The sequence below is a fragment of the Phoca vitulina genome, unplaced genomic scaffold (assembly GCF_004348235.1).
Source record: "Phoca vitulina isolate PV1807 unplaced genomic scaffold, GSC_HSeal_1.0 scaffold23, whole genome shotgun sequence".
Taxonomy (NCBI): Eukaryota; Metazoa; Chordata; class Mammalia; order Carnivora; family Phocidae; genus Phoca; species Phoca vitulina.
In genome coordinates, this window is record NW_022589726.1 from 7,085,512 (window position 1) to 7,110,367 (window position 24,856).

General features: G+C 40.9%; 2 protein-coding genes across 12 annotated transcripts in view; both read left to right on the top strand.

Moving 5' to 3' along the window:
• Positions 1–24,856, top strand: part of GRIP1 (glutamate receptor interacting protein 1) — a 659,234-nt gene that overhangs the window by 366,450 nt on the left and 267,928 nt on the right. For 2 of the 11 annotated variants that reach the window (XM_032420898.1, XM_032420903.1), the window contains exon 1: positions 20,548–23,591. The exons of the other annotated variants lie outside the window; for them this stretch is intronic. In XM_032420898.1, coding sequence (XP_032276789.1) covers positions 23,537–23,591 — 55 coding nt within the window. In that variant the 5' untranslated portion in view covers positions 20,548–23,536. Of the gene's footprint in view, positions 1–20,547; positions 23,592–24,856 lie in introns of those variants that run through there. 11 annotated transcript variants of the gene reach the window in all.
• Positions 8,462–11,606, top strand: LOC116642468 (heterogeneous nuclear ribonucleoprotein C-like). The gene is given in 1 exon segment (XM_032420906.1): positions 8,462–11,606. A coding segment is annotated over 1 exon segment (888 nt). The 5' UTR covers positions 8,462–10,437; the 3' UTR covers positions 11,326–11,606.

The window sequence follows — 24,856 nt, forward strand, 5'->3', positions numbered from 1 at the left end:
TTCCCTTGAAGAGTAATTAAATGAGCCTGGTGATCTCCTTTTAATGCAGTATCATGAATGTAATAGGGCCGACATCTAAAATTTAAAATTTAGCCTCATGTAAATGGGTAGAAATGGCAGAAATAACACCCCTGTTGGGGTCCTGCAGGAGGAGTCTGTACTCCGTTTTCCCGGCATTTACAACCCAGACTTCTCAGAGTGGAACTGGAAATTTGTGTTGCATGACCAGCTGTATGATACTTGAATGTCTTGAGATTTAGATTTTTAAATGACTGCATTCACTGTAATGTCAGCATCCATAATAATGTTTTTTTCTGGCTACTTGTACAGTTGGAGTTCTAAAACGAGATTGATGACCAATTAAGTAGATAGCTATTGCAGAAGTAACCATGTAAAAAGCTTGTGAATGGGTTCTGTTAAAGGTTTGCATGAAATACACCATTTAAGCTAGCATGAAGTTAATTCAAGGAGGTGTAATTAATCAGCAGGTATTTATTGAACAACTACTGTGTGTCTAACATTCTGATGGGTGTGTAACAGCCACTGCCCTCAAGGAGACAAGACTAATATGTATGAAACAACTTGAGGTTAATTATGTGCTAAAGTCTGGGGCACTGCTTTATGGATAAATAGGGGGCATCCATAGGAGAAAGACAGCAGTGAAGACAGGAGTTGGAGAAACCTTCCTATGGGCAGCCTGAAGAGCATCTATCTATTTATGGTTCTGCTGGTCTTATATGTCTTTTCACAAGTATTCCTCAAGTTGATAACAGTAGTTGCTTCTGGAGAAAGGATCTGGTAGAGGACTTACTTTTTATTGTGTTCTAATCAGATTGTTTGAATTTCTTACATTATGCATATATTTCCTATTCACAAAATAAAATGTGTGTTGGTGAATAATTAAAGTAGGTAGCTCAAGGAGCCCCCAGTGGAAAAGCATCAGAGTAGGGAATACCATAAAGCAGCTATGAAAAAGGAGGATGGGGTGGGGCAAGGCAGAGGAGACCGGGGAGAGCACTTTGGTACATGGAGGACGTTGGGGAATATCAGCAGTAGAGTAGGACAGTATGAAAGTGTGTTGAAAGGGGGAGAGTCATTTTGGTTCATTGCACGCGTTTTGAAATTAGACTGCCTAGATGTGAATTCCATCTACTCACTGGGTCTTACTAGATTTCATCTCTCTGAATCTCGGTTTCCTCTTCTGCCAAACAGGAGTTATTCATACCCACATCATGGGGGTAATCTGAGGATGAACATGAAGGTCAATCACGTAGTACAGTGCCTGGCACATGGCAGGACCTTACACAGCCTGTGAAAGATTCAAAATGGGTTGGAAAAATGGCGGCTTGGAGGCAGGAGGACTCAGGCAGCAAAGTATTTCCTAAGTTCTGTCAGTCATACTTCCAAATTAGTTCTCAAATCCATCTTCTCCTCTTGGACCCTGACAGCATTATCTTACTTCAGGATCCTAGAAAGATTTGAATACCCTTCGGAATGAACTGAGATTTCCCCCTCCAGTCTATCCTCGACAACAACCAGAGTCGTTTGCCTAAAATGCACAAATCTGGCCATGTCATACCTTGATGGAAAGCCTTCAACAGATCCTATCACCTGTGATGAAGTCCACCCCCCATAACACGCCACACCGAGCCCTCCAGAGCCCTGCCCTTTCCCGCCTACCTCCCCAGCTTCATGCCTTGCCACTCCCAGGCTGAACTTAGAGCTCCAGCAACAGCAACTGCTTGTTGTCTCAGCAGCCATCATGCTTTCGGATTCATGCCTTCACTGATGCTCTTCCCTCTGCTGGAGCATCTTTCTCCCTTCTCCCCTCCTTTCCCTATCTCCTGCTTATTCTTTGAAACTCCTCCAGGAGTCTTGCTCTGATTTCCTCTGAGCCCCATGCAGCCTGGATGATGTTCTCACTTCTGCTGCCACTGCAATATTCTGTGCATGTCGCTAATATTTCTCAAGCAGGAGGTGGGAAGCTTCTGCCCCCTTGCTGCATGACTCTCCCCTGGCTGGCTCCCTCACAGGGGGCAGACTGATGGATCGGGTTTGTTTGGGTAGGAAATCGAGCGTGCTGTCTTAAACTCCTCCCTCTCCCCTGTCTTTGGAACCTTGACTTCGTGCCTTACATTCTTCAGGCCCAGGTCTCCTGCAGGGGGCTGTGGTTCTTCAGCAGTGTTCATTGACAGTGTTAGTCCAGTCTGACTCACAAGGTGCTAGCCAGCCCTTTGGATTCTCACACTAAGCCACATTCTCCAATATTGGGTTTATTATGTTATATTATGTTATATTATGTTATAGCGGTGATGCTTTGCTTTCCATCTGCCTGACTCTATTGTGCATCTCTCTTGTGTCTGACTTCAGAAAGGGATAAAGAAGTGTTAGCTATTGAGCCACTCAGGGCCCATCAGAACTAACTTACTGCATTTTTTCACTTTAATCATCTATATGTGTCTATCTTGGACACTAACTAGATTTATCTTCATAAGACTAAGGACTGTGACTTATCTTACCTTTGCACAGCACCCAGTGCTCATGGCGCCAGGTGGATATAGTCACGGAGTGCTTGTTGAATGCATGTGGTAATCCAGTGTGTAGTGGGCCTGCACTAGGACTGACTGTGGTGAAAATGGAGAGCAAACAATGGATGATGATGATGATGAAGGTGATGATGATGATGATGATGATGATGACAACAGTTGGCATTTATTGAGCCTCTCTTGGACTTCCTGAGAAACCAAGTAAGTTCAATAGGCTCCTACTAAACCCCTGGAAGGGAGATGGTGGAGGACAGTCCTGGAGGCAACAAACAGGTTGGGAAGTAGGAGGAAGATAATTATCATCGTCCCTGAACAAATGAGGAAACAAAGACTCAGAAGTTAAATGAATTCCCTCCCAATACAAATCTGAGTATTTACTTTCTGTGATTCTAGTGATGGCAAAGTTCCAGAGGATGCAAGCAAGAGAAGAGAAAATGTTTATGCTTAGATTTCTAGGCTAGGAGACTAGAAGACACGTGGTCAAACTGACAGAAAGAAGAGAGTTGAAATGGAACCATCTTGAGGAGAATCTGTTATCTTCTGCTTTGCATAAGTAGAATTGAGAGAATCATGGAATTTTCAAGTTTTGATGTCCTGTGTTGAAAATATAGCACAAGTAGGAGTACAATCCTTACTCTTCAATAATGATTTGTGTTTTTAAAATATCAGGCATTCTCATAAAGAATATGATGTTGTAGATAAGTAAAATTTTCATTCTAAATCATTTGCAATTAATTGTGATCTGAATTATCTTTGCTCATTCCTGGTTATATTTTTGATTTGTCAATTCTTTCCAGTGCATATTCAAGTCCATGTGTGTATTGATAGTATGGTGATTGAGAAGAATTTTGAGACAGATCTCATGAGCCTGCATAACTGATGGCATTTATCGATGAGTTTTGTTTAGTGATGAGTTTCATTCTTTCTGATGCTTCTAATCTCTGGTTATTTTAAATATTGTGGAAACCATTGCTTTTGATATTCTTTTCTCTATTTAATTCGGTGCACTGACAATGTTTTCTAGTTCTAGGACCCAGAATCTAGATGTATGGGTCAGATCAATAATAAGAAGATCAATAGGCTTTTATTTTTATTCCATTTCCCTTTACTGAAGGGGTCTTGATTTGCATCTGATGATTAGATTAACTCATCCGCAATGTTGACATGAGAAATGTAGCTTGAATAGGGTCAGTACTTCCTATAAATTAAAAAAAAACAACAACAACAACCCAGCAACATTCAAAATCAAATCCACTGTTTTTCATCTTCTTCACACTTACTTTCCTGGAATTGAGTTCAAAATCAGGGCTTTCAGTGGACAGAGAAAGATGCATTTATCTTATCGTTGCCTCCCACCAGCTCAGTGCAGGCTGACCTTGCACTTACCAGCCCTTCACCACACAACCAAAAGGAAGGGCTTAAATTTGTGATTGCCCCAAATCTGAGCCCTGGGTGACTCCAGGGCTGAGGACCAGGTAGGTTTGTTTTGCTGGCAATTTTCCCTATTGCCACATAGCCCAGTCCCTCTTCTAAATGAAGGTATCTGAGATATCATCAAAAATAGTTTGTTTAATGGTGTGAGAGTGTGTTTTCACAAGAAGCTCATAATAAGGAAATTAATACCAGTAGCGTCCCTCTCCAGTGAACTCCAGAAGCTTTGCACATATTAACCTATTTATCTTTCCCACATCCCTCTGAAGTGAGGAGATCATTTTTATGCTTTTCCTGATCCAAGGAGAGTAAGATATGGCAAAGGTGAAGTTTGAAGCAGGTCAGTAGAGAATGAAACTCAGTCTTTATCTTCTTCATTTGGATTTTACTCTCTTATTTCACAATTGGTAATTTCAAACAACTCCATCCTTCTATTTATTAATGTATTTGCTTATTCCTTTATTTATTCACTGTCAAATTTTCATAAAGCACCATTGTATGTCAGGTACTGGGTCAAACTTGTCTACAAGTTTGTCAAACAGTTTAAACCTTTATTGCTGTGCAGAAATTACTTTGGGGTTTACAGAACCCAGAGCCACCTCCAGGAGGCAATTTCTAAGCTACTGAAGTAGAATAATTATTCAGTTATTATTTAACAAGTGTTTTTTGAGCATCTGCCATGTTCTGTTAGGGCAGGGCGCCTAACATCCCCCCAGATCTAAATTTTTATAACTGTAATTATTTTTAAATGTCATTTTCATATTGAGTATATTCTGCATTTGTCTAAGTTATGTTATTTTTGTCCTCTGACCTGTATGGCTATTGGGAATAAAGAACTGATAGAATTTCTTCTTTATTACTTCATCCATAATAATGTTTAGATTAGTATTCGACTTTAGGCTTGCATCTTACTCATCAGAAAACAAATTTTAAAAATGACAAGGAGCATGCAAAGCTAGAGCTTTCTGTAGATTTAGAAAGCTGAATGGGTTCCCTAGTATTTCTGTATGCCCCCTGGGTGGAGGGACCATTCCTGAGTATGGAAGAACCCTATATTTGAACAGAGCCCCATATATGGGAAATGTGGTGATGTGTTGTCCTCATAAGAAAATGGTGTTTTGAGATAATAGTAACTTTGCTCATGATTAGCTTCCCCCAAATTCATTAGCTAAATTGTAATTTGCTTTTCTCTTCACTTAGTTCTTTCCATTTCTTTCAAGCTTTGTTCCCATCTGCCCCATGCTGCATGCTGTTTCTCCTGCCTGGAATATTTGCCTTCTCGTCCACGGACAAGCTTCTGCTTATCCCTTCAAGATCAAGCTTCGGCGCCATCTCCTCTGAAAAACTTACTCACACTTTCCTTGCCCATTCACCTCACTATTTTGTTGCCTCTTTTTTGCTTCCACAGCATTCTGTTGATAGTTCTAATATAACCCATATCCCATTGAATTATTGTTACTTGTTTAAAGTGATCCTGCAAATGTAAATTACATTCCAGAAAAGGCATTCATTTAATGGTATTTCCATTCCTTTCTATTGTAGTCATTAACCCCCCAGGAAGCTCCTTAAAGTCAAGGATCATCATGTAGATTTTGTACTTCCAGTACCCTACCCTGTGCTTGAAACATTTGCTTTTAGACTAGTAACTGCACAAAGTAGCAGTTTTGGATAGAATAAACTCCCACATGCCTAGCAAGGTCTTTCAGACTTATGCCCATGGATCAATCCCATTAGCAGTGGACATGGACTAGAGCCAAGAGGAGAAGCAGAGCCAACCGCTGACAAGGTGGCAGGATCTCCTCCCCACGTGTGGCCCCAAGCCTGTGCTGTGTATGCCAACCTCAGGCTAATCAGTCCATTTTTAGAACAGGTGTTCTCTGTCCTCCACACTGTTGCTGAGAGCAAAGGGGGAAGACTTGGCCACCTGGTTAGAATTTATATAAACAGATGCTGTAAAGAAAAAGCTTACTTTGCACACTGTGTCAGCAGTTTAGGAGTGCTTTAAGCAAAGTGTCTTCACTTCTAAGAGCAAGGCTCCTCCTCACACATGCCCTGCCCACCTTCTCTGTGCTGGAAAGTCAGCGCGTGTTCTAGGAACCAGGACCTTTTATACTGCTCACTTCTCCGGTGGAAAATCTAACACACCTCACTGCACGGGGAGCCAAAGGTCCTTACGACTTGGTTAGGGACAGATGATTTGGAAGTGGGAGTGGAAAGCCTTCCTCCCTTATTTTAAAAAGGAGTTGCTTTTCCTTTTTTTTAAAGATTTTATTTATTTATTTATTTATTTATTTATTTATTTATTTATTTGACAGAGAGAGACACAGTGAGAGAGGGAACACAAGCAGGGGAGTGGGAGAGGGAGAAGCAGGCCTCCCACTGAGCAGAGAGCCTGACACGGGGCTCCATCCCAGGACCCCGGGATCACGACCCGAGCCGAAGGCAGACGCCTAACGACCGAGCCACGCGGGCGCCCCAGGAGTTGCTTTTCTTTTATGAAATTAAAACAACAACAACCAGGAACACTTCGGTGCTCCAGAGAGGTGTCAGTTCTCAGAAAAGATACAAAAATAGAAGGTCCCCATTAGTCATACTCTCATCCTGGAGTTGGTTCTGCCCTTAGCTTCTGGGATGCCCAGTGTGCTCATCCAGGACTTGGCCACCATCATCTACCTCCTGGAATACGGAAGCATCTCATTAGTAGTGATTACTAGGAAACTGGGATGACAGGATACCAGCTAACCGGTTGAGGGGAGATATTAAATCACAGAAATAATCACAACAGTTAATATCGCCACCATTATCAGCAAAAATTAGTGTTACTCTGTGACAAGCATTGTGCTTAATAATTTACATATAACTTAATATAGTCCTTACACTTAATATTTTTATTATTTTCATTTATAGTTCAAGAGAACCACGCTAGCGGATAGTAGCAACGACATGTAATACATATCGAGCATTTTCTGTGTGCTGGTGCTGTGCCCATCTGCCAAGATCTGGTCAGAATCATGATTGAAACCGTGGCTTTTAGGGCTACAAAAACAAAACTCCTTGGAGGAGTGTGGGTAACGGATATGTGGAAACTCTGTTCTATTTTTGCAGCTCTCCATTAAGTCTAAGGGTAGTTCTAATAGGAAGTTTTTGAGAACTCGAAACAACAACGTTTGTAAGCACTGCTATCTGCTGCCTCTGCTGGATAACAGCCTTTTGTAGTACCGGTCAGTCCATGTCAAGGATGCCAACAAAGCAAATCATGCTGGAAACCCTTGTGCAGCTGCATACTACTCAAGGACCCCTGGTCTGGGGTGGGGAGCCCTTCTCATAGACATGATGACCACACACACTTAGTATGGCACTTTTCTGCCAGCAGATGGCAGTAAGATCTCTTGAGAAAGGGCTGTCTCCGGCTCACTGTGGTACCATTCAGGCTGCCATTGACCCTGGCTGTGAGATGTGGGGGAAAGGTGAAGGAGTCGAGAAGTGCTTAGGAAGTGAAAGGAGATAGCAAGCCCATATGATATTTTTATTCTAAAGTTGTAAAATGTCACTGAGACCGAATCGAACACCAAATTTGTCCCTTCAAAGCATTTTGCCTTGTCCTTCACTTTGTGCCCCTGCATGACTTTATTTTAATCATGTCCTCGCCCTTGCAACATTGTGAGATAAAATAGTAACCTAAGTGAGGATGAAGATTAATGGAATTTTCTTGTTTATGAATAAACCCTTAAATCTGGGAATAATTTCTCTGCGAGTGGGCTTCAGGGGGTTCATAGTCCCCCTAGATTATCATATGTGGCAAACGTATGAATTTGTGTGTGTTTTAGTGGGCAGAGTTTCCCTAACATTCATCAGAGTTTCAGTTGGTCAGGGCCATTAAAAACACATTCTGTCTGAGGGCATATCACCCATGGAGGCCTAGAATAGATTCTGGGAGTGGTGGAGACAGCAAACACAAGTGCCTTCAAGGACTGGGCAGATAGCTTTTTTCAATCGTTGGTATTTTTTTTAATCTCCTCTGAAATGAGCAATGGTGCATGGACTAAACCTGTTGGGGAGTGAGGTAAGCTGCCTAAGCTATGTCCCAAATACCTAAACAGGCAGCCATTGCTCAGCCCCTGCTGAGAGTTGCCATGCAGGAATGCAGGCCCAGAGTGGCATGACCTCTGGAGTTTTCCAAAGAACCCGCAAATCCATAATTGTAAATGAACTGCAGAAATTTCTGGAGTGTACAACGAGTTAATGTTTTAAACAGCTCAGAGGCGCCTGGGTGGCTCAGTAGGTTAAGCGTCTGCCTTCGGCTCAGGACATGATCCCGGGGTCCTAGGATGGAGCCCCACATCGGGCTCCCTGCTCAGCAGGGAGTCTGCTTCTCCCTCTTCCTCCGCCTGCTACTCCCCCCTGCTTGTGCTCTCTGCCTCTCTCTGTCAAATAAATAAATAAAATTTTTAAAAATAATAAAAATAAAAAAATAAACAGCTCAGGCAGAATGGATGTACCTCTAGTCCCTATGTGACCCTTGAGCTGCCAGTTCGACAGCCTCTGGTTGATAAGCTCGAGGCCTGGCTCTCTTGGGGTGGGGACACATGCCATGCTAGGGAATCCTAGTACTACAGTCACTACTAACTAATGTTATTATTGTGATAACAACATTCATAATAGCAATGGCTGACACTCCAGGACCTACTCTGTCCCATGAACTATTCTGAGTACTTTATTTACAGCAGCTCCTTTGAGCATCTCAACAACCCTGTGAGGTAGGTGATTATTGGTTTTACAGATATTTAGGTAGCATTTGCTGTGCATCAGGTACTGTTCTAGGGGCTTCTAGGCACAAGTCTTAACTCATTTAATCCTTATAACAATCTTATAAAGAGCTAGGGAAATGGAGGCACAAAGTTATTTAGTCACTTGCCTTAGCCCATATCCTGTATGCAAGCCCAGGCGGTTTGGTTCCGGAGCCTGCACTCTCAGCTGCTGTGCTGTTCTGACTGTTTGGTGGTGCTCTGGGTACCGACCACCCTTCCAATACCTCTTAGCTGTGGCGCTCAGTGGTCTCGGACAAACCCTCTCCACACTGGCAAGGTGATGTGGCTGACTACTGAGTGTAGTCAGCCCCAGGTCTCCTGGGAAATCCATCTCATTTTCATGCATCAGCAAACATGCTTTTTTCAATCGTTGGTATTTTTTTTAATCTCCTCTGAAATGAGCAGATCATAAATCCTTTGCTAGATGAGATTTCCAAATAATGGTGATAGATGGCCTTGTCCCTTAACAAGTTTGGCCCCAACGTCATCACAGCAGTCTAAGGGTTGGCATTAGAATAAGATGACGGTGCTGATAAAGAAAGTGACCGCTTGGTTCTCCATGCAAATTCCTGTTCCATCTGAGGCACCTCCAATGAGGGAGGCTTCCCAAAGGTTTGCACAAAATAAACTCCTGAAATAAGTGAAAAATTACAGTTGTAATGACAGAGAATTGACTTTAAGTGTAGCAGCAACGGGGAATCTGTGTCTGATGAACGAGGATGGAATTACAATGTGGGAGCAATCAGTGATTTGCAGAATGCACTTGTTTCCAATTCTGTCTACTGGTGCCAATGCTGAAATCTAAACCCTGCTGAGAGATTGATAATGAAGAACTGAGAGAAAGAGAGAGGAAAAGGACAGGGTGTGAATTTACTCCAAAGCTGTCTTATGCCATGAATTATATCAAATGGTACTCTAACTTCCTATTTAGAAGATGCCCCTCATTTGGGGAAAAAAAAAAAAAATAGATTTGGCTATTACTTTACAGCTTTGCATTTCCATCAGCTCACCAGTTTATGATGCTTCCTGTAAGCAGTGGGTCCTAGCAGTTGGTGCACTTCCATTAGCATGTGCCTCTGCAAAATATTTCATCCTTCCGTGACTCCCTTTTGATCAATTAAGCTCCTGTATCTCCCTCCCTAAACAAGTGCAGAGAAGATTTGTGGAAGACCTCCCTTCCTGGGGACTAGTTTTAATGTCAGTCCTGAAAATAAAACATTAGATATGGAGCCAAATGAAAGGTAGCTTTGGAATAAAAAATGCCTGTGAAAGAACTTTTTATTGACCACTGGGACTCACAACCAAAAATATGGAAGAATGAGTGGACCAAGGGCATTCTGGGAGCATTGTAGAATTCCAGGCTTGATATTCTAGCCAACCACTTAAAAACATTTAAAGATCTATACAATGGGAAAGATAAAAGTTGATGGAGCTAACTACCTTTTAAAAAGTATATGCACTCATTTTGTGAAGAGACGAAGACTGAGCGGTTTGGCTGCGTTGTCGACCTCGACCAGCAGTTGGCTTCTCCATGTAGAACTCGGGAGTAGGAGATTCAGAGTCGGATCTCTTCTCCCTTCTCCCTCCTGTGAGATTTTTTTGATCTTCAGCTACATTTTTCGGCTTTGTGAGGAACCTTATCATCAAAGAAAATGGCTAGCAATCTTACCAACAAGACAGATCCTCGCTCCATGAACTCCCGTGTATTCATTGGGAATCTCAGTACTCTTGTGGGCAAGAAATCTGATGTGGAGGCGATCTTCTCAAAATACGGCAAAATTGTTGGTTGCTCTGTTCATAAGGGCTTTGCCTTCGTTCAGTATGTTAATGAGAGAAATGCCCTGGCCGCTGTGGCAGGAGAGGATGGCAGAATGATTGCTGGCCAGGTTTTAGGTATTAATCTGGCCGCAGAGCCAAAAGTGAACCGAGGAAAAGCAGATGTGAAGTGATCTGCAGCGGAGATGTACAGCTCCTCTTTGGACTTGGACTATGACTTTCAGCGAGATTATTATGACAGGATGTATCGTTACCCAGCACGTGTTCCTCGTCTTCCTCCTGCTATTGCTCAGGCTGTAGTTCCTTCAGAACACCAGCGTGTATCAGGAAACACCTCACGAAGGGGCAAAAGTGGCTTCAATTCTAAGAGTGGACAGCGAGGATCTGCTTCCAATTCTGGAAAGTTGAAAGGCGATGACCTTCAGACCATTAAGAAGGAGTTGACCCAGATAAAACAAAAAGTGGATTCTCTACTGGAAAGCCTGGGAAAAATTGAGAAAGAACAGAGCAAACAAGGAGTAGAGATGAAGAATGGTAAGTCAGAAGAGGAGCAGAGCAGCAGCTCCCTGAAGAAAGATGAGACTAATGTGAAGATGGAGTCTGAGGGGGGTGCAGATGACTCTGCTGAGGAGGGGAACCTACTGGATGATGATGATAATGAAGATCGGGGGGATGACCAGCTGGAGTTGATCAAGGATGATGAAAAAGAGGCTGAGGAAGGAGAGGATGACAGAGACAGCGCCAATGGCGAGGATGACTCTTAAGCACATAGTGGGGTTTAGAAATGTTGTTCCATTATTTCTTTACCCAGGCTTTTGTCGAAGATCAAAATTTTCACCAGATCCTCTCCCCTAGTATCTTCTTCAGCACATGCTCACTGTTCTCCCCATCCTTGTCCTTCCCATGTTCATTAATTCATATTGCCCTGCGCCTAGTCCATTTTCACTTCCTTTGACGCTCCTAGTAGTTATGTTAAGTCTTACCCTGTAGTTTTTGCTTTTAATTTTGATACCCCTTTATGACTTAACAATAAAAAGGATGTGTGGTTTTTATCAGTTGTCTCCAAAATAATCTCTTGTTATGCAGGGAGTATAGTTCTTTCCATTCATTCATACATGAGCTCAGTAGTTGCTTCCCTAACTGCAGAGGCAATCGCATTAGTTGAATAGCACCCGAGAGCAGCTCTGAGTTAGAGGTATGTGTGTTATACCCCACATAAGAGTGCTATGTGGGGCTGTTCAACACAAATGTAACAATGTACTTTTGTGAATCAGAGTTGGCATGTCAAATGCATCCTCTAGAAAAATAGTGTAATAGTCTTAAGATTTGTTTTCAAAAGTTGATACTGTGGGTTATTTTTGTGAACAGCCTGATGTTTGGGACCCTTTTTTCTCAAAATAAACAAGTCCTTATTAAACCAGGAATTTGGAGGGAAAAAAAAAGTATATGCACTTTTTAGGGGCGCCTGGGTTGCTCAGTCGGTTAGGCATCTTTACTCTTGGTTTCAGCTCATGATCTCAGGTCATGATCTCAGGATCGTCAGATGGAGTCAGACTCTGCTCTGAGCATGGAGCCTGCTTAAGATTCTCTCTCTCTCCCTCTCCCTCTGCCCCACCCCACCACACTCGCACTCTCTCTCTAAAAAAATAAAGTGAATAAAAATATATGCACTTTTTAATATCCCTTAAAACTTTTGAAAGTAAGATTTTCTCTGTTTTATTTTTAATTAAATGTTTTGACTTTTTTCTGGTACTATGGAAGAAAATTCTGGTGTGTCCATTTGATAGTTTTCCTTATTGACCCAAACATACATCATAGAATTTGCACAAATGTAATGCTTCTAATAGTTTGTGCTCTTGTCCTCAGTGAGGACCATGGATATAAATGACTAAAGGCACAGTGCTTAAAGAACATCCTTACTATGAGAAATGACATCATCAGAATTGATTTAGAAAGTCTGTGAATTTAGTAGCGCTGGAGTTGAGCATGTGGAGGGTAATTCTAAAGTTAGGTGAATCAAAATCTCATAAAGATGTAAATTTTATATAATTATGTAACAATTTTACAAGCCTGTGAAGTGGGCAGGGCAAGCATTACAATTCACATTTTGTAGGTGAGGAATCTGATAATTGATAATTTTTTATGTCGATCACATGATAAATGATAATATAGATATATTAGATAAAATAAATTATTAATGAATATCTCATTAATTTTATCTGTTTGTTTTTTTTTTTACATTTTTTAATGTGGTTCCTAGAAAACAGTAAATTATATATGGTCTTGCATTTATAGCCCATATTATATTGAATAACACTGCCTTAAAAATCCATAGATAATAGATATTTAAAAGGCTTAGGGCAGCGAGGATTTGGGAGCAGCACCACAGAATCTCCCCCATGTGCCTCATATGTGAAGCTGGCTTCCTAGTGTCCCTCGGGATATTTTTTAAGAGCTCTCTGTGACCAAAATGGTCTGGGTATATTTGGAATCTGCTGGCCCTTGAGGCACTTCTGCTATATATTCTGAAGCCAGGGAGTTTCTAAAACTTGCTAAGAAAACTCCCAAGAGTCTGGGATCCTACGTCCAAGGTGGATGCTCAGGGAGAAGCAGAAGATCTAGGGGAGCCTCTGGGAACCCAGAGAGGATTCAGAAATGGAGACAGAGGCCCTAGGCCTGACACTGCTTACTAGAGCTCGCTTAGCCAACCGCCCCCGCTCAGGTGACCTCATACCGGAAAGCCCCAGCCTATTCCAGAATGCTCGTGCCAGACACAGCCAGACACAGGCAGCGCCTACTGCCAGCCTGTGGTTAATATAATGCTTCCTCAAATGTCTGTATATTCAGCTTCTCTTCTACAAGAAAAGTCCTAAGGAAGAAAAATCCAGAAGTAGTAAGGACCTCCTGCAAGTGAAAGCTGTGGCAGGACCCCACCACCTAGAGCGGAGGTGCCTCCATTAAGGGCTGCCTTCTGGGCACATGAGTCTGAGAGGTGCGGCTCTGGTGTGATTAGTCCCCAGTCTTTTACATCCCAATGTATACTGACCATACATTATCCAAGATGAAACAGCCAATCTGTACCACAGCCAAACTTTAATCTGAGACTTCTGTGTCCTTAGGACATCTTTCAGTTCTGCCAACCTATTTCCCGCATGTAATTTTCTTTTTTCATACTTTCCACCATCATTTCAGTGTCATTTGATTAAAATATTATAGCAGATGGTGGCACTGGTCCTCCAATTGCATTACAGATGGCTTGGAGGAGTTTATCCTTTTCATTGTATCAGATATGATAAGAATATCAAGACTCCCTTTTCCCTCATTGCATTCAAATTCTTTAGATTGTTATGTATCTATAGGGTATCTTAAAATAATGTCAGTTCAACTTTATTTGAATGAGTAAATTGTCTTAGAACTGAGGTGGCTTGGAGGTGTATTTTGTTTGTTTTTAATGCACACGTTCTTACCATGGAAAGTGTAACTTCTATATCAACAAAATGAAAACTGTCAAAATAGCAGCTAAAACAGCAACAAGGTTAGTCTGGAGGTTAATTGTTATAGTACAAAGCCCTGTTGAAGGTGGAATTACAAAGTTATTTAGCTATGTGCTACTGGATTTAGAAAGTTTTAAAAACAGATACATCTGTTATTTTAGAGATACATTATATCCTTGACAGCCTGCAATTATGGGTGTTAGACCAGAATCTGCTACCAAGATGAGTTGCTTTTGCTACTTTCTTTTTCTCTGTCAAGTCAAAGAGAATTCTTTTTAATTTTAGCATCTTTTACTTTGGATTTTTCTTTGTTGCTCTTGCTGCCTCTGACTTCAGTGAAAAACTAGCTGTGTTGTGTGTTTCTTCATATTTGGAGAACAGGATCCGTATGAATCATCTTGTCAGAAGCACCAGGAATAAATCTGAGGTGTATTCTGGAAAGGAAGGTACATGACATCTTTCTCTTTTTCCCCCCCTTCCACAAACAGGTAGTCTGCAAGAAACATGTTGTTATTTGGAAGAATTTGCTCTTGAAGTGGCAGTTCCCCCCACCCCCCGCCACCCCGAAGTTGTTAACTTCATCTTTTGTAGAAGAGCTTTAGAAACAGTATTGCTTATAAAAGAAGTCCACTAGAAGGGAATCCCCATGCCCAATTTATTTATTCACCAAAAATTTTACTGAATATTGGCCATGTGCTAGGTGCAGTCCTAGGCAATGAATACAGACCAAAAAATAATCTCTAATTTGGAAAAAGAAAAAGAAAAAAAAAAGCTCCAGGTGGCAGAAGGCAGAAAATAAACAAATAATTAAAATAGTATGTTAGATAGTGTTTGGTGATCTGGGAAAAAAATAAATCAATAGGTTGTAATAGGTTGGGTATGGAGGTGGGCATAAGCACTTCATCCAAACCTCTCTGGGAAATCCTCTTTCTGCCCTTGATCTAATCTCGTTTCCATGCACACAACACCACTCCTTATGATGGGGCTTTTGAATTAGTTTTGTTTCTTGCCTTCTTAGTAGCACTTTATAACCCCCTGCACACATCCTGGAGGTGTGGAAATTTAACAGTCCCTTATGTCAGCATTAGTGCCTGCTCCTACAGTTAGTTTTTTTAGTAACTACAGAGCCTCTTCTATTGGATTTCCCTTTTTTTAAATTGCGGTGTCATTGACATAAAACATTGTATTAGTTTCTTGTACACAATATAATGATTCATTATTTGTATATATTTTGCAAAATCATCACCATACTGATACCAATAATTCTTGTTAACATCAGTCACCATACATAGTTAACAGAATTTGTGTGTGTGTGATGAGAATTTTTAAGATTTACTCTCCTAGGGAAAAAAAAAAATAGTTTGTACATAAAAAGAGTTACTCTCTTGGCAATTTTCAAATATGCAGTAGTCACTGTGCTGTACATTATATCCCCAGGACTTATTTAATTTATAACTGGAAGTTTATACCTGTTGACCCCCTTCACCCATTTTCCTCACTCCCCATCTCTTGCCTCTGGCTACCCACCAATCTGTTTTCTAGATTTATGAGCTTGAGTTTGGTTTTTTAGATTCCACATATAAGTAAGATCATACGGTATATGTCTTTCTCTGTCTGACACTTCATTTAGCATAATACCCTCAGGGTCCATCCATGTTGCCACAAATGGCAAGATTTCAGTCTTCTTTATGGCTGGATAATGTTCCATCATATGTTTATATGTATATAATACTATATATATATATACATTTTCTTTATCCATATATCCATTGACACACACTTAGGTAGTTTTTTTCTCTTGGCTATTGTAAATAATGCTGCATGAACCTGGAGGTGCAAATTTATTTTCAAATTAGTGGTTTGGGTTTTTTGTTTTTTGGGGGGTTTTGTTTGTTTTTGTTTTGTGTGTGTGTGTGTGTGTGTGTGTGTGTGTGTGTGTGTGTGTGTGTTTTATAAATACCCAGAAGTGGAATTGCTGGATCATATTTTTAATTTTTTGAGGAACTTCCATACAGTTTTCCACAGTGGCTGCACCAGTTTGCCTTCCCACCAACAGTGTGCAAAGGTCCCCTTTTTCTCCATGTCCTCACCAACACTTGTTATTTCTTGCCTTTTTTTTATAATAGCCATTCTAACAGGTGGGAGATGATACCTCATTGTAGATTTGACTGTCATTTTCCTGATAATTGGTGATGTCATGTACTTGTTGGGCATCTATATATTTTCTTTGCAAACGTCTATTTAGATCCTCTACCCATTTTTAGTCAGATTTTCTTTTTTTTTTTTGCTATTGAGTTATATGAGCGCTTTATATATTTTGGGTATTATCGCCTTATCAGATATATGATTTGCAAATATTTTCTCTCATTCAGTAGGTTGCCTTCTCATTTTCTTGATGGTTTCCTTTGCTGTGCAGAAGCTTTTTTGTATGACATAGTCCACTTTTCTTCATTCTTCAAATAACATACTTACCTCCAGGTGATCTGCAAATTATTAGTCAAAGTATTTGACATATCCTGGGCTATTAGTTGTCCTAATGCATGAGATTATTTATATAAAGTACTCTTTAATTTTGCCCTAAAAAACTCAAAATTTGACTAGTACTGCAAAATTTGAAGAGTAAGAGTAATGCTGCCCCCAAAGGACTACTCAGATATCAGTAAAAATTTTAAAAAGTGTTGGTCACTAATTGTGGTCAACTGGCATACCCAGTGTGGGGCCCAGTGTCCCAGTGCCTAGAACAGAACAATCAATAAATGTTTGTAAGAGAAAACTCCTGTGTACAGCAACCACGCAGCCTGCAACTAGATGCTGATGGTTAGAATGGGAAAGTGTTGAGAGGGGTTTTAAAGGTGGACTTGAAAGGAATGGACTGCTGAAGAAGAGGGTATTGATGTCAGTGAGTTCATGGAGGAGGAAAAGGCATCTTGTTGGGGACAGAGTGAGGGGCTAGATTGGGTTCCTGGCTAATCTGAGATGGCCATGGGAGGTGACACAGATCTGGGAGTTAAGGATCAGGGAATGTGGTTTGGAATGAGAGTAAGGTTGAGTCACAGACCAAGATTCGGGAGTCAAAGCAGAGAGGTCACTGCTGGAGCCTGGAGGATACAATGCTGCAGAAGGGGTTAAGATGTTCTGACCATACTTGGGGCAAGGCCATCATTTAGGAACAGGAGAGGAAGATACATGAGGGCAGGAAACCTTTTAGGAGTTGAGGGGAGATTATTTCATGGCATTGCAATCATGGAAGACTTCATGGAAAACAGATCATTTTAGTTGTTAATCCTAGCCTTACCTCAAGAGTCTGGGCTCTGTAACCAAATGCCAGATGATATGATTGTATTCCCGACCACGTACATAGTGATTAATGAATTTTTTTACTATTCTCTGTTCTAGGCCCTTAACACAAATAATTCAGTGAATTATTAAAACAAGCCAAGAAATGATTTTCACCAGTTTACAGATGAAGAACAGAGAGGTTCACTAACTTGCTCAAGGTCACACAGCCATTTAGTGGGAAAAGCAGGATTCAAAGCCAGTCGATTTGATTCTAAAGCCTGGGCTTTTGGCCACTACACCATCTTCTCTCTCCATGGGGCCTCGGTAAATAGTCAGTTTAACCTGGTGTTTTATGGGGCTGATTTCTGGCAGGTTTCCTCGTGTACTGTGTTTCTCATTTTCTTCATATCCCATTCTTTAACATTTCCCGCCAGATGCTTTTAGCTGACAAATTTCTAAGGTTCTTACCTTCGTGGGAGCTTTCCCAGCTGTCTTCTGTGAAGTGGAGGCAACCTTCTTGCCTTGGCCCCATGAAGAGCGTTAGAGCTGTGACTAGATAAGCAAATACCACATGGCGTGTGCATTACACCCGCCCTGTGACAGCCCGGCACACCGGAGGCTCAGAGCCACTGATCACCCAGGTTTGCCAGACTGTGTCCTAATGACACCTCCTAAAGGGCATCATTACTTCTACACAAATGTGTTCTCATAAAGTATTTGTAAAACATGCCTGATAAAAATCCCGTCTTGGGCAATTACACCAAATCTCCACACCCTTAGAACCTCCGTCCGCAAACGAGGTCTTGCTTTTCCTGTTTCTCGGCAGTCCTCAGCTGCAGCTCGGCATGGACAAGTTCCGTGCGGAGCCCCATCCAAGTGTTTGGTCTCCATTCTGACTGGGTCTCACCCAGTCAGAATGGACAAGCTGTCCAGACTCCTGTGGTAAACACTTGGTTCACACGCCATGAATTCAGTGGCAGACGGTGGTCACAAGAATTAGAACATGTGTGAGGATCATAGTTACTTTCAACATCTTTGAAAAGGAAACTAAACACAACTGATTGTAATAAGCTAAGGGATGAATCAATGAGATTGTCCGTAAGTAGCTGGAAAGGAGGTACTCGTCACATTCTGAAACCTCCAAGAACACCGTGTTCTTAAAATACCCTAAAGACTTGGGAGATGCCTAACAGTTACCAAGTGTGAGGGGGAAAAATCAGTATACTGATTCAATACTAGCCAATTGAAGATATCCTGTGCTATCTACATAATGACCTAACTGTGCTAAACATTTGGAATCAACTGCATTCGAAGAAAAAGAAAGGTAATAGCCGAATACTCAAACAAGTGGGATCTATCAAGTGTATTTTGTAACAGATTTATAAAATCAGTTGACATGAAGAAGAAGGTACACATTATGTTAGTACTTTAATCAAATTTATTCTAATGACATAAAATAGTAGGGTATTTGTGGAGTTGACCCCCATTGTGTGTGTGTGTGTGTGTGTGTTTAATGAATTTCCCAGGGCGCCTGGGTGGCTCAGTCAGTTAAGTGTCTGACTTTGGCTCAGGTCATGATCCCAGGGTTCTGGGATCGAGCCCTGCGTCGGACTCCCGGCTCAGCAGGGAATTTGCTTGTCCCTCTCCCTCTGCCCCTCCCCCTGCTCGTGCTCTCTCCCTTCCCCCAAATAAATTTTAAAAATCTAAAAAATAAATAAAATAAATGAATTTCCCAGGTAGAGGTATATGGCAGAAAACTTGTGGCTTATGATTTATTACGAATGAGAAGAATCTGCAAACAGCAGTGTTTATTTTGGGGGGTGGAGATTTTACACAGAAGAAAGAATACAATAGAGAAGAGTCGAGGAGATAAGAAGAATTAGCAGAATAAGATAATCTGTGTGGCAGAGGGGGGTTGCTCCCACCTGTTGGTGATGCTGCGGAATAGTTTTGAAAATATATTGGAGGGTCACCTGGCTGGCTCATTTGGTGGAGCATGCGACTCTTGATCTTAGCGTCATGAGTTCAAACCCCACATTGGGCATGAAGCCTACTTAAAAATAAATAATACATATAATAGAATCCTAAGCCAGTCTGAAAGGTATTTTGTTTTGTTTTGTTTTGTCTTTTGTTGGGGTTTTTTTGTTGTTGTTGTTTATTTTTTTTGGTGCACACTTCCATTCTCCATCCTATGATGAAATTTGTACAATACGATATATCATTGGCAGTGATACTAAAATATTTAAGAACAAATACGGCAAAGATACCACCCAGTCAGAATGGACAAGCTGTCCAGACTCCTGTGGTAAACTAAACACTTGGTTCATAATGGTCTGGCACCTGGAAGAAGTGGTCTTAACCACCTCCAGTTTCTGGGTCCTTTCAGTCACCGTGGTTGTGGGTACACTAGCTGCACCTCAGAGGGGCATGGGTAGGGGCAGGGGAGAAGGGGAGCTCGAAGTGGTAGACTCTAGATTCACTTTAGCTAGACCATCTAGACTCTATTGTAAAATGTAACTGCATAGAAAGATTCTTTGTTAATTGGATTTCCCCCCTCTAATCTGGATTACATCTTCTATCAGTGGAAAAGGGACATAGCGAAAAGGTAAAGAGTGGAGAGAATATTCCGCCCAGGTGAGAAGCCTTGGATTCTTTCCTGTTCTTTGCAACTTATTGGCTGAGTGACTTTGATGAAAAATTCTCTGAGAACCAGGTTCCTTACCAGGAACAAAACCCCGTAACAGAGTCTCTCCAGTGATACATTGTGTATGAAAGTGCTTTGTAAACAGACACACACTTAGGAAAACTTATATTTTATTTATTTATTTATTTATTTATTTATTTACTTAGGGGGCAGGGAAGGGCCGAGGGAGGGGGAGAGAGAATCTTAAGCAGATTCCCCATTGAGCACGGAGCCCGATGTGGAGCTCAATCTCACAACCCTGAGATCATGACCTGAGCCCAAATCAGGAGTCAGACGCTCAACTGAGCCACCCAGGGGCCCTGGAAAACTAATATTTTAAAGAAACCCTGAAATAAAGGGGCCCCTGGGTGGCTCAGTTGGTTAAGTGTCTGCCTTCGGCTCAGGTCGTGATCCCAGGATACTGGGATTGAGCCCCGCATCGGGCTCCCTGCTCAGCGGGAAGCCTGCTTCTCCCTCTCCCTCTGCCTGCTGCTTCTCCTGCTTGTACACACTCTCTCTGTCAAAAATAAATAAAATCTTAAAAAAAAAAAAAGAAAGAAAGAAAGAAACCCTGAAATAAGAATTACCATTTTAAGGGAATAATCAGCCCTGAATCCAGCAAGCACATGTTTTCATATATTGAGATTAAAAAAATAATAATAAAGGAGTAAACTTCATCAACTATTTTCCAGATCACTTTGGAGCTTAATCAGATATATATTTTATACCATTTTGCCTGCTTTGTGTCTCTACAGTTCCCACGTAGTGACCTTCAAAGAGCATGCTGTTAAGTTTGTATTATCTAGACCCCCGCCGCCGAGCCACTGTAATTGACACAGTTGACTGTAGGTTTCCAAAGACAAATACTTATATTAAACTGGTGGCTGAGAAATGTAGGTTACTCGGCCCAATGGTAGCTTACGTTAGGAGACTGTGGTTCAGTTGCCTTGACTTCTTGGGACCTTTGTCCTACCGGCCAGTAAATTGTGAGATAGAAAAGTTTGCCTGCTGGAAGCCGTTCAGCCAGCATTAGAGTCCAGGATGTAGGCTAGACTGGAATCAGGTGAAGAGAGGAGGAAGGGCTTTGGATAAGAAGGCAGAGCTGGGAATGGCTCCTAGGGAAATCTCTAAGGACCAGAGAGGCCAAAAATGGAAGGAGGTGGGAACACATGGCAGATTCCTTCATTTCCTAGAAAGGGGTCACTCCAGGTTGGTTCTATTTCTGTAAGATTCCTGGAGCTGAGCCTGAGCTGGCTAATAGGGTATATATGGATTGGCAGCCATAATTTCCAAAGAGAAAAAAAAAATTTCCCCTAATTTGAGCCTTCAGGAACCTTTTGAAGGGCTCCAGGGTGGTTTTTTTTTTTTTTTTCTACTGCCAGGAAAATAGGATATTTTAGTAGTTCTGAGGATCTTTCCTAGGACCAAAAAGACAAGGCGTTGAAAAAAGAATTGGGCATTCTAGTAAAAGAGGAAATATTTGATCAGAAGCAAATTAGATCTGAGTAAGCATAATAGCAGGGGGTCAAGAGATTCCTGTATGATTTTGAGTTTTATTTGAATAGACATTAATAAAATGGGCTGGAGTGGTGATATTCCACGGGCAAGATTTTACTAATGCTATTTGACAACTGCATTTTCTGAGTACCTAGGTTTAAAGAAAGATGTTAAATTTAGGGAAGGATCTTATAAAGAGCTAACTATAAATATTTATCTCACTTTAGCTAATAACCCAATTCTCTAGCACTAAGGTACATTTCTATTAAAGCAAAAAAAATATCAAGGAGGCTAAAAGATTAGTAGGGATGACCTAATAAAGATGAAAATGAGATGGGTTGAAATGCAAAAACAGATTTATGCTAATTGGAACAGTTATAAAAATTCAATTCTGCAATACAATCCATTTAATGTACTTTCCTATTGATTAGTGGGTAGCTGACTGCTTTAGCTAGACCATCTTTGGTAAGGGAATTGTGTTCTTTTCAAAAATCTTTAAAATAGATGCTTACAATATTCAGCTACTTTTCACACAAATTGTTTTTCTATTAGACCCCAAATAGAAAGCATATGCATTTCAATATCAGCAGATTGAAATTGTTTGATTTAATATGGAATTTATGAATGAAGAGGAGAAAGCTCTATCACTAAATGTGGATTATTGGAAGTTATTTTAGAAACCAGCTTGAAATGTTTTTTTACAGCCTTAGAGTAGAGAATAAGACTGTATGAATAATTCATTTAGTCCTAGAAATACTAATCAAATAGTTTGGACAGTGACATGTCTTTTCATTTTGACTAATTGCTGATTTTTTTTTTTAAGTTCCTGGCTAACTGTGATTTTTTTGGAGGGGTTCTGAATGTTTGTATTAACTCCTATGGGAGATTCTTGGATTTTGATGAAATTCCATACCAAATGTTAGTTTGTATTGACTATATGGTGAGTAGGCTAGTGAAAGCAAATGAAGAACTGTGCTCCGCCTTCTTGTCATTTTGTGAATGGATTGTGAAGGGTTTGTTAATTTCCTCTTCACTCCACTGGAGCAAATACTCACAAATATCTGCAATGTCACAAGACTGTTGTATTTGCATATTGAGAAAAATGGTTTGGGGGAGGGTTGTTTGGGAAATAGGATAATAAAGTACATTAAAAATAGAAGTACTTGGCCTTGTTTGCATTTATTCCTGGTATCTTTAGAAACAGTCTTGACTGTGTTGCTTTCCAGCCAAGTTTTTTTTTTTGTTGTTTTTTGGGGTTTTTTTTGAAAGGGTAATTAAGGGGGCTGGGACTCCATCTGCCTGATGGTCTGCCTTGCCTGAGCCCTTTCCCTTAGCCTTTCTTGCATTTCATCTCCAAACCTAGACTGCCTTGGCCCTCACAGATTTGCAAAGTGCCAAATAGGTCTTTCTGACTCTGTTATAGGGCTGTTTCCCTTCTATTTTGTCCTGAATCCCAAAGATAAACTGCCTCCCTCCTTTGCCTTCCATTCTTGTTGAGAAAACATAGTATATGATCTATGCATTTCTTTGTAAAGTAAGAGTGCAAGCATTTCACTAATGTTTCTAGTTAAATGAGACCCATAAAGCACACTGACTTGATGCTGAGACGGAAGGGAGTGGGGGTAGCTGAATCGGCTGGAATACATAGCCCTTTGCCTAAAACCGAATGCATTGCTCAGTGCTTAGTATTAGATTTATGGAATGGCTCCTCTCCCAGCGTTGTCCCTGCTTTCCACAATTTGGTGCTTTTGTTGCTATCGAAACAGCCTTACTTTCTGAGCCATTGTGATTGTGCAGGGGGGAGGAGGCTGTGGCGGGCTGGGGTGGTAGTAGTAGTGAATGACACAGCTTTGCCAGATGACATGTAGCGGACCTCTGCATCAGCCAAGAGGAATTAAGCTCTGTCACTCCCCGCTGGGACTACCTTTCTCCTGGCATGTGCACAAGGAATTCATATGCTGCTGCTGCAAGCGCCAGACCAGAGCCCTGGGTACACTTGGCCACAGAAAGCAGTGAGCAAGAATGATAGCTGTCTCTTTTAAATGCCGTTGTCAAATTCTGAGACGACTTACTAAAGGTACCGTGATTTCCTTGTTATTCACTCTGCGAGTCTGTTGCAGTAACCTATAAACACAGTTTAATGGTTTTTACTTTCAAATATGACTGCCTTTACAATTTATCGTCAGGCAACAAAGCACTCAGTGAAATATGTATAGATATATATGTACAGGTAGAGTCGGCTTTGCTTTTCGTCCTTACATCCTGGTTGTGTTCAGGCTGAAATTAGGAAGAAACCTGGCTTGTGTCGGGGGGGGGGGTTGTTTTTGGTTTTTTTTCTTTTCTTTTCTTAACGACTTCATTCATTGCTGAAAAGAAAATGTGTTGGGGTCCGGTGCTGAACTTATTATGAGAAACCGTCATTTTGCATGCTGATTAACTGGTCAAGAGGGGTCAAGCGTGTTACCATCCTTTGCATGATACATGTACTCAATGCAGTTGGCAGCTTCAGGACTCACACAGCTGGTGAATCCACAGAATCGTTGTTTATTCTATTAATTTCAAACATCTCATGCGCTTTCTCCAAGGACAGCTTTATTTTTTTTTTATGTGTTAGAATTGCATGTTCAGAAATAAAGGTAATTTGAAATGCTTTGGTCCTAGATGATATTTGAAGAAGTTTATTTGAAAGTGAAAATCATTCCTCTGTATCTTATCATCAAGAATTACTGGCTTGAGATTATCTGTCTTAGAACTCTAAAATATTAATTAAATCTCTCTGTATCATTTAAATTATGCTTTTCTTTGAAATCTCTCTATCTGTGCCATCTCATTTTACTTTGTGTGCATTCAGTTCCAAAGTTAGTGAATGCTTAAAAATTCTGCCTTAGCTCCGTATAGATATGTGAGCCCTCTTGCCTTCTTTCCTTTAGATAGGATCTTCTTTAGAGAGAATTTATTATTTAAAAAAAAAAAAACAAACTTTACTCATTTGTGTACCTGCAAATGTCTTTCTTTTTTAGCCTGTAATATAGAGTACTGTCAAGTAATTAATGGGTGTAATTATGCTCTAGAAGCTCTGAACCTATAAATATGTTAATGGCTGCTATTTCTATCAGTTTAGCTTGACATATCACAGTTCTTTGATCACCAGCAGTGCAGCTAAAAATGCAATTAATATTTTATTTGGCAGAAGAATGAGCACAAAGCAAATAGTGAGAAATAGATCTTGAGTCAATAACAGGAAAGAGAATAAATACTATAGCCCAACTTACCAAATGCATTTGCAAGTTGTTTGGATAGCAGAGCAAGTCTTTTAAAAGGTACTTTGGGGAAAATATAGGA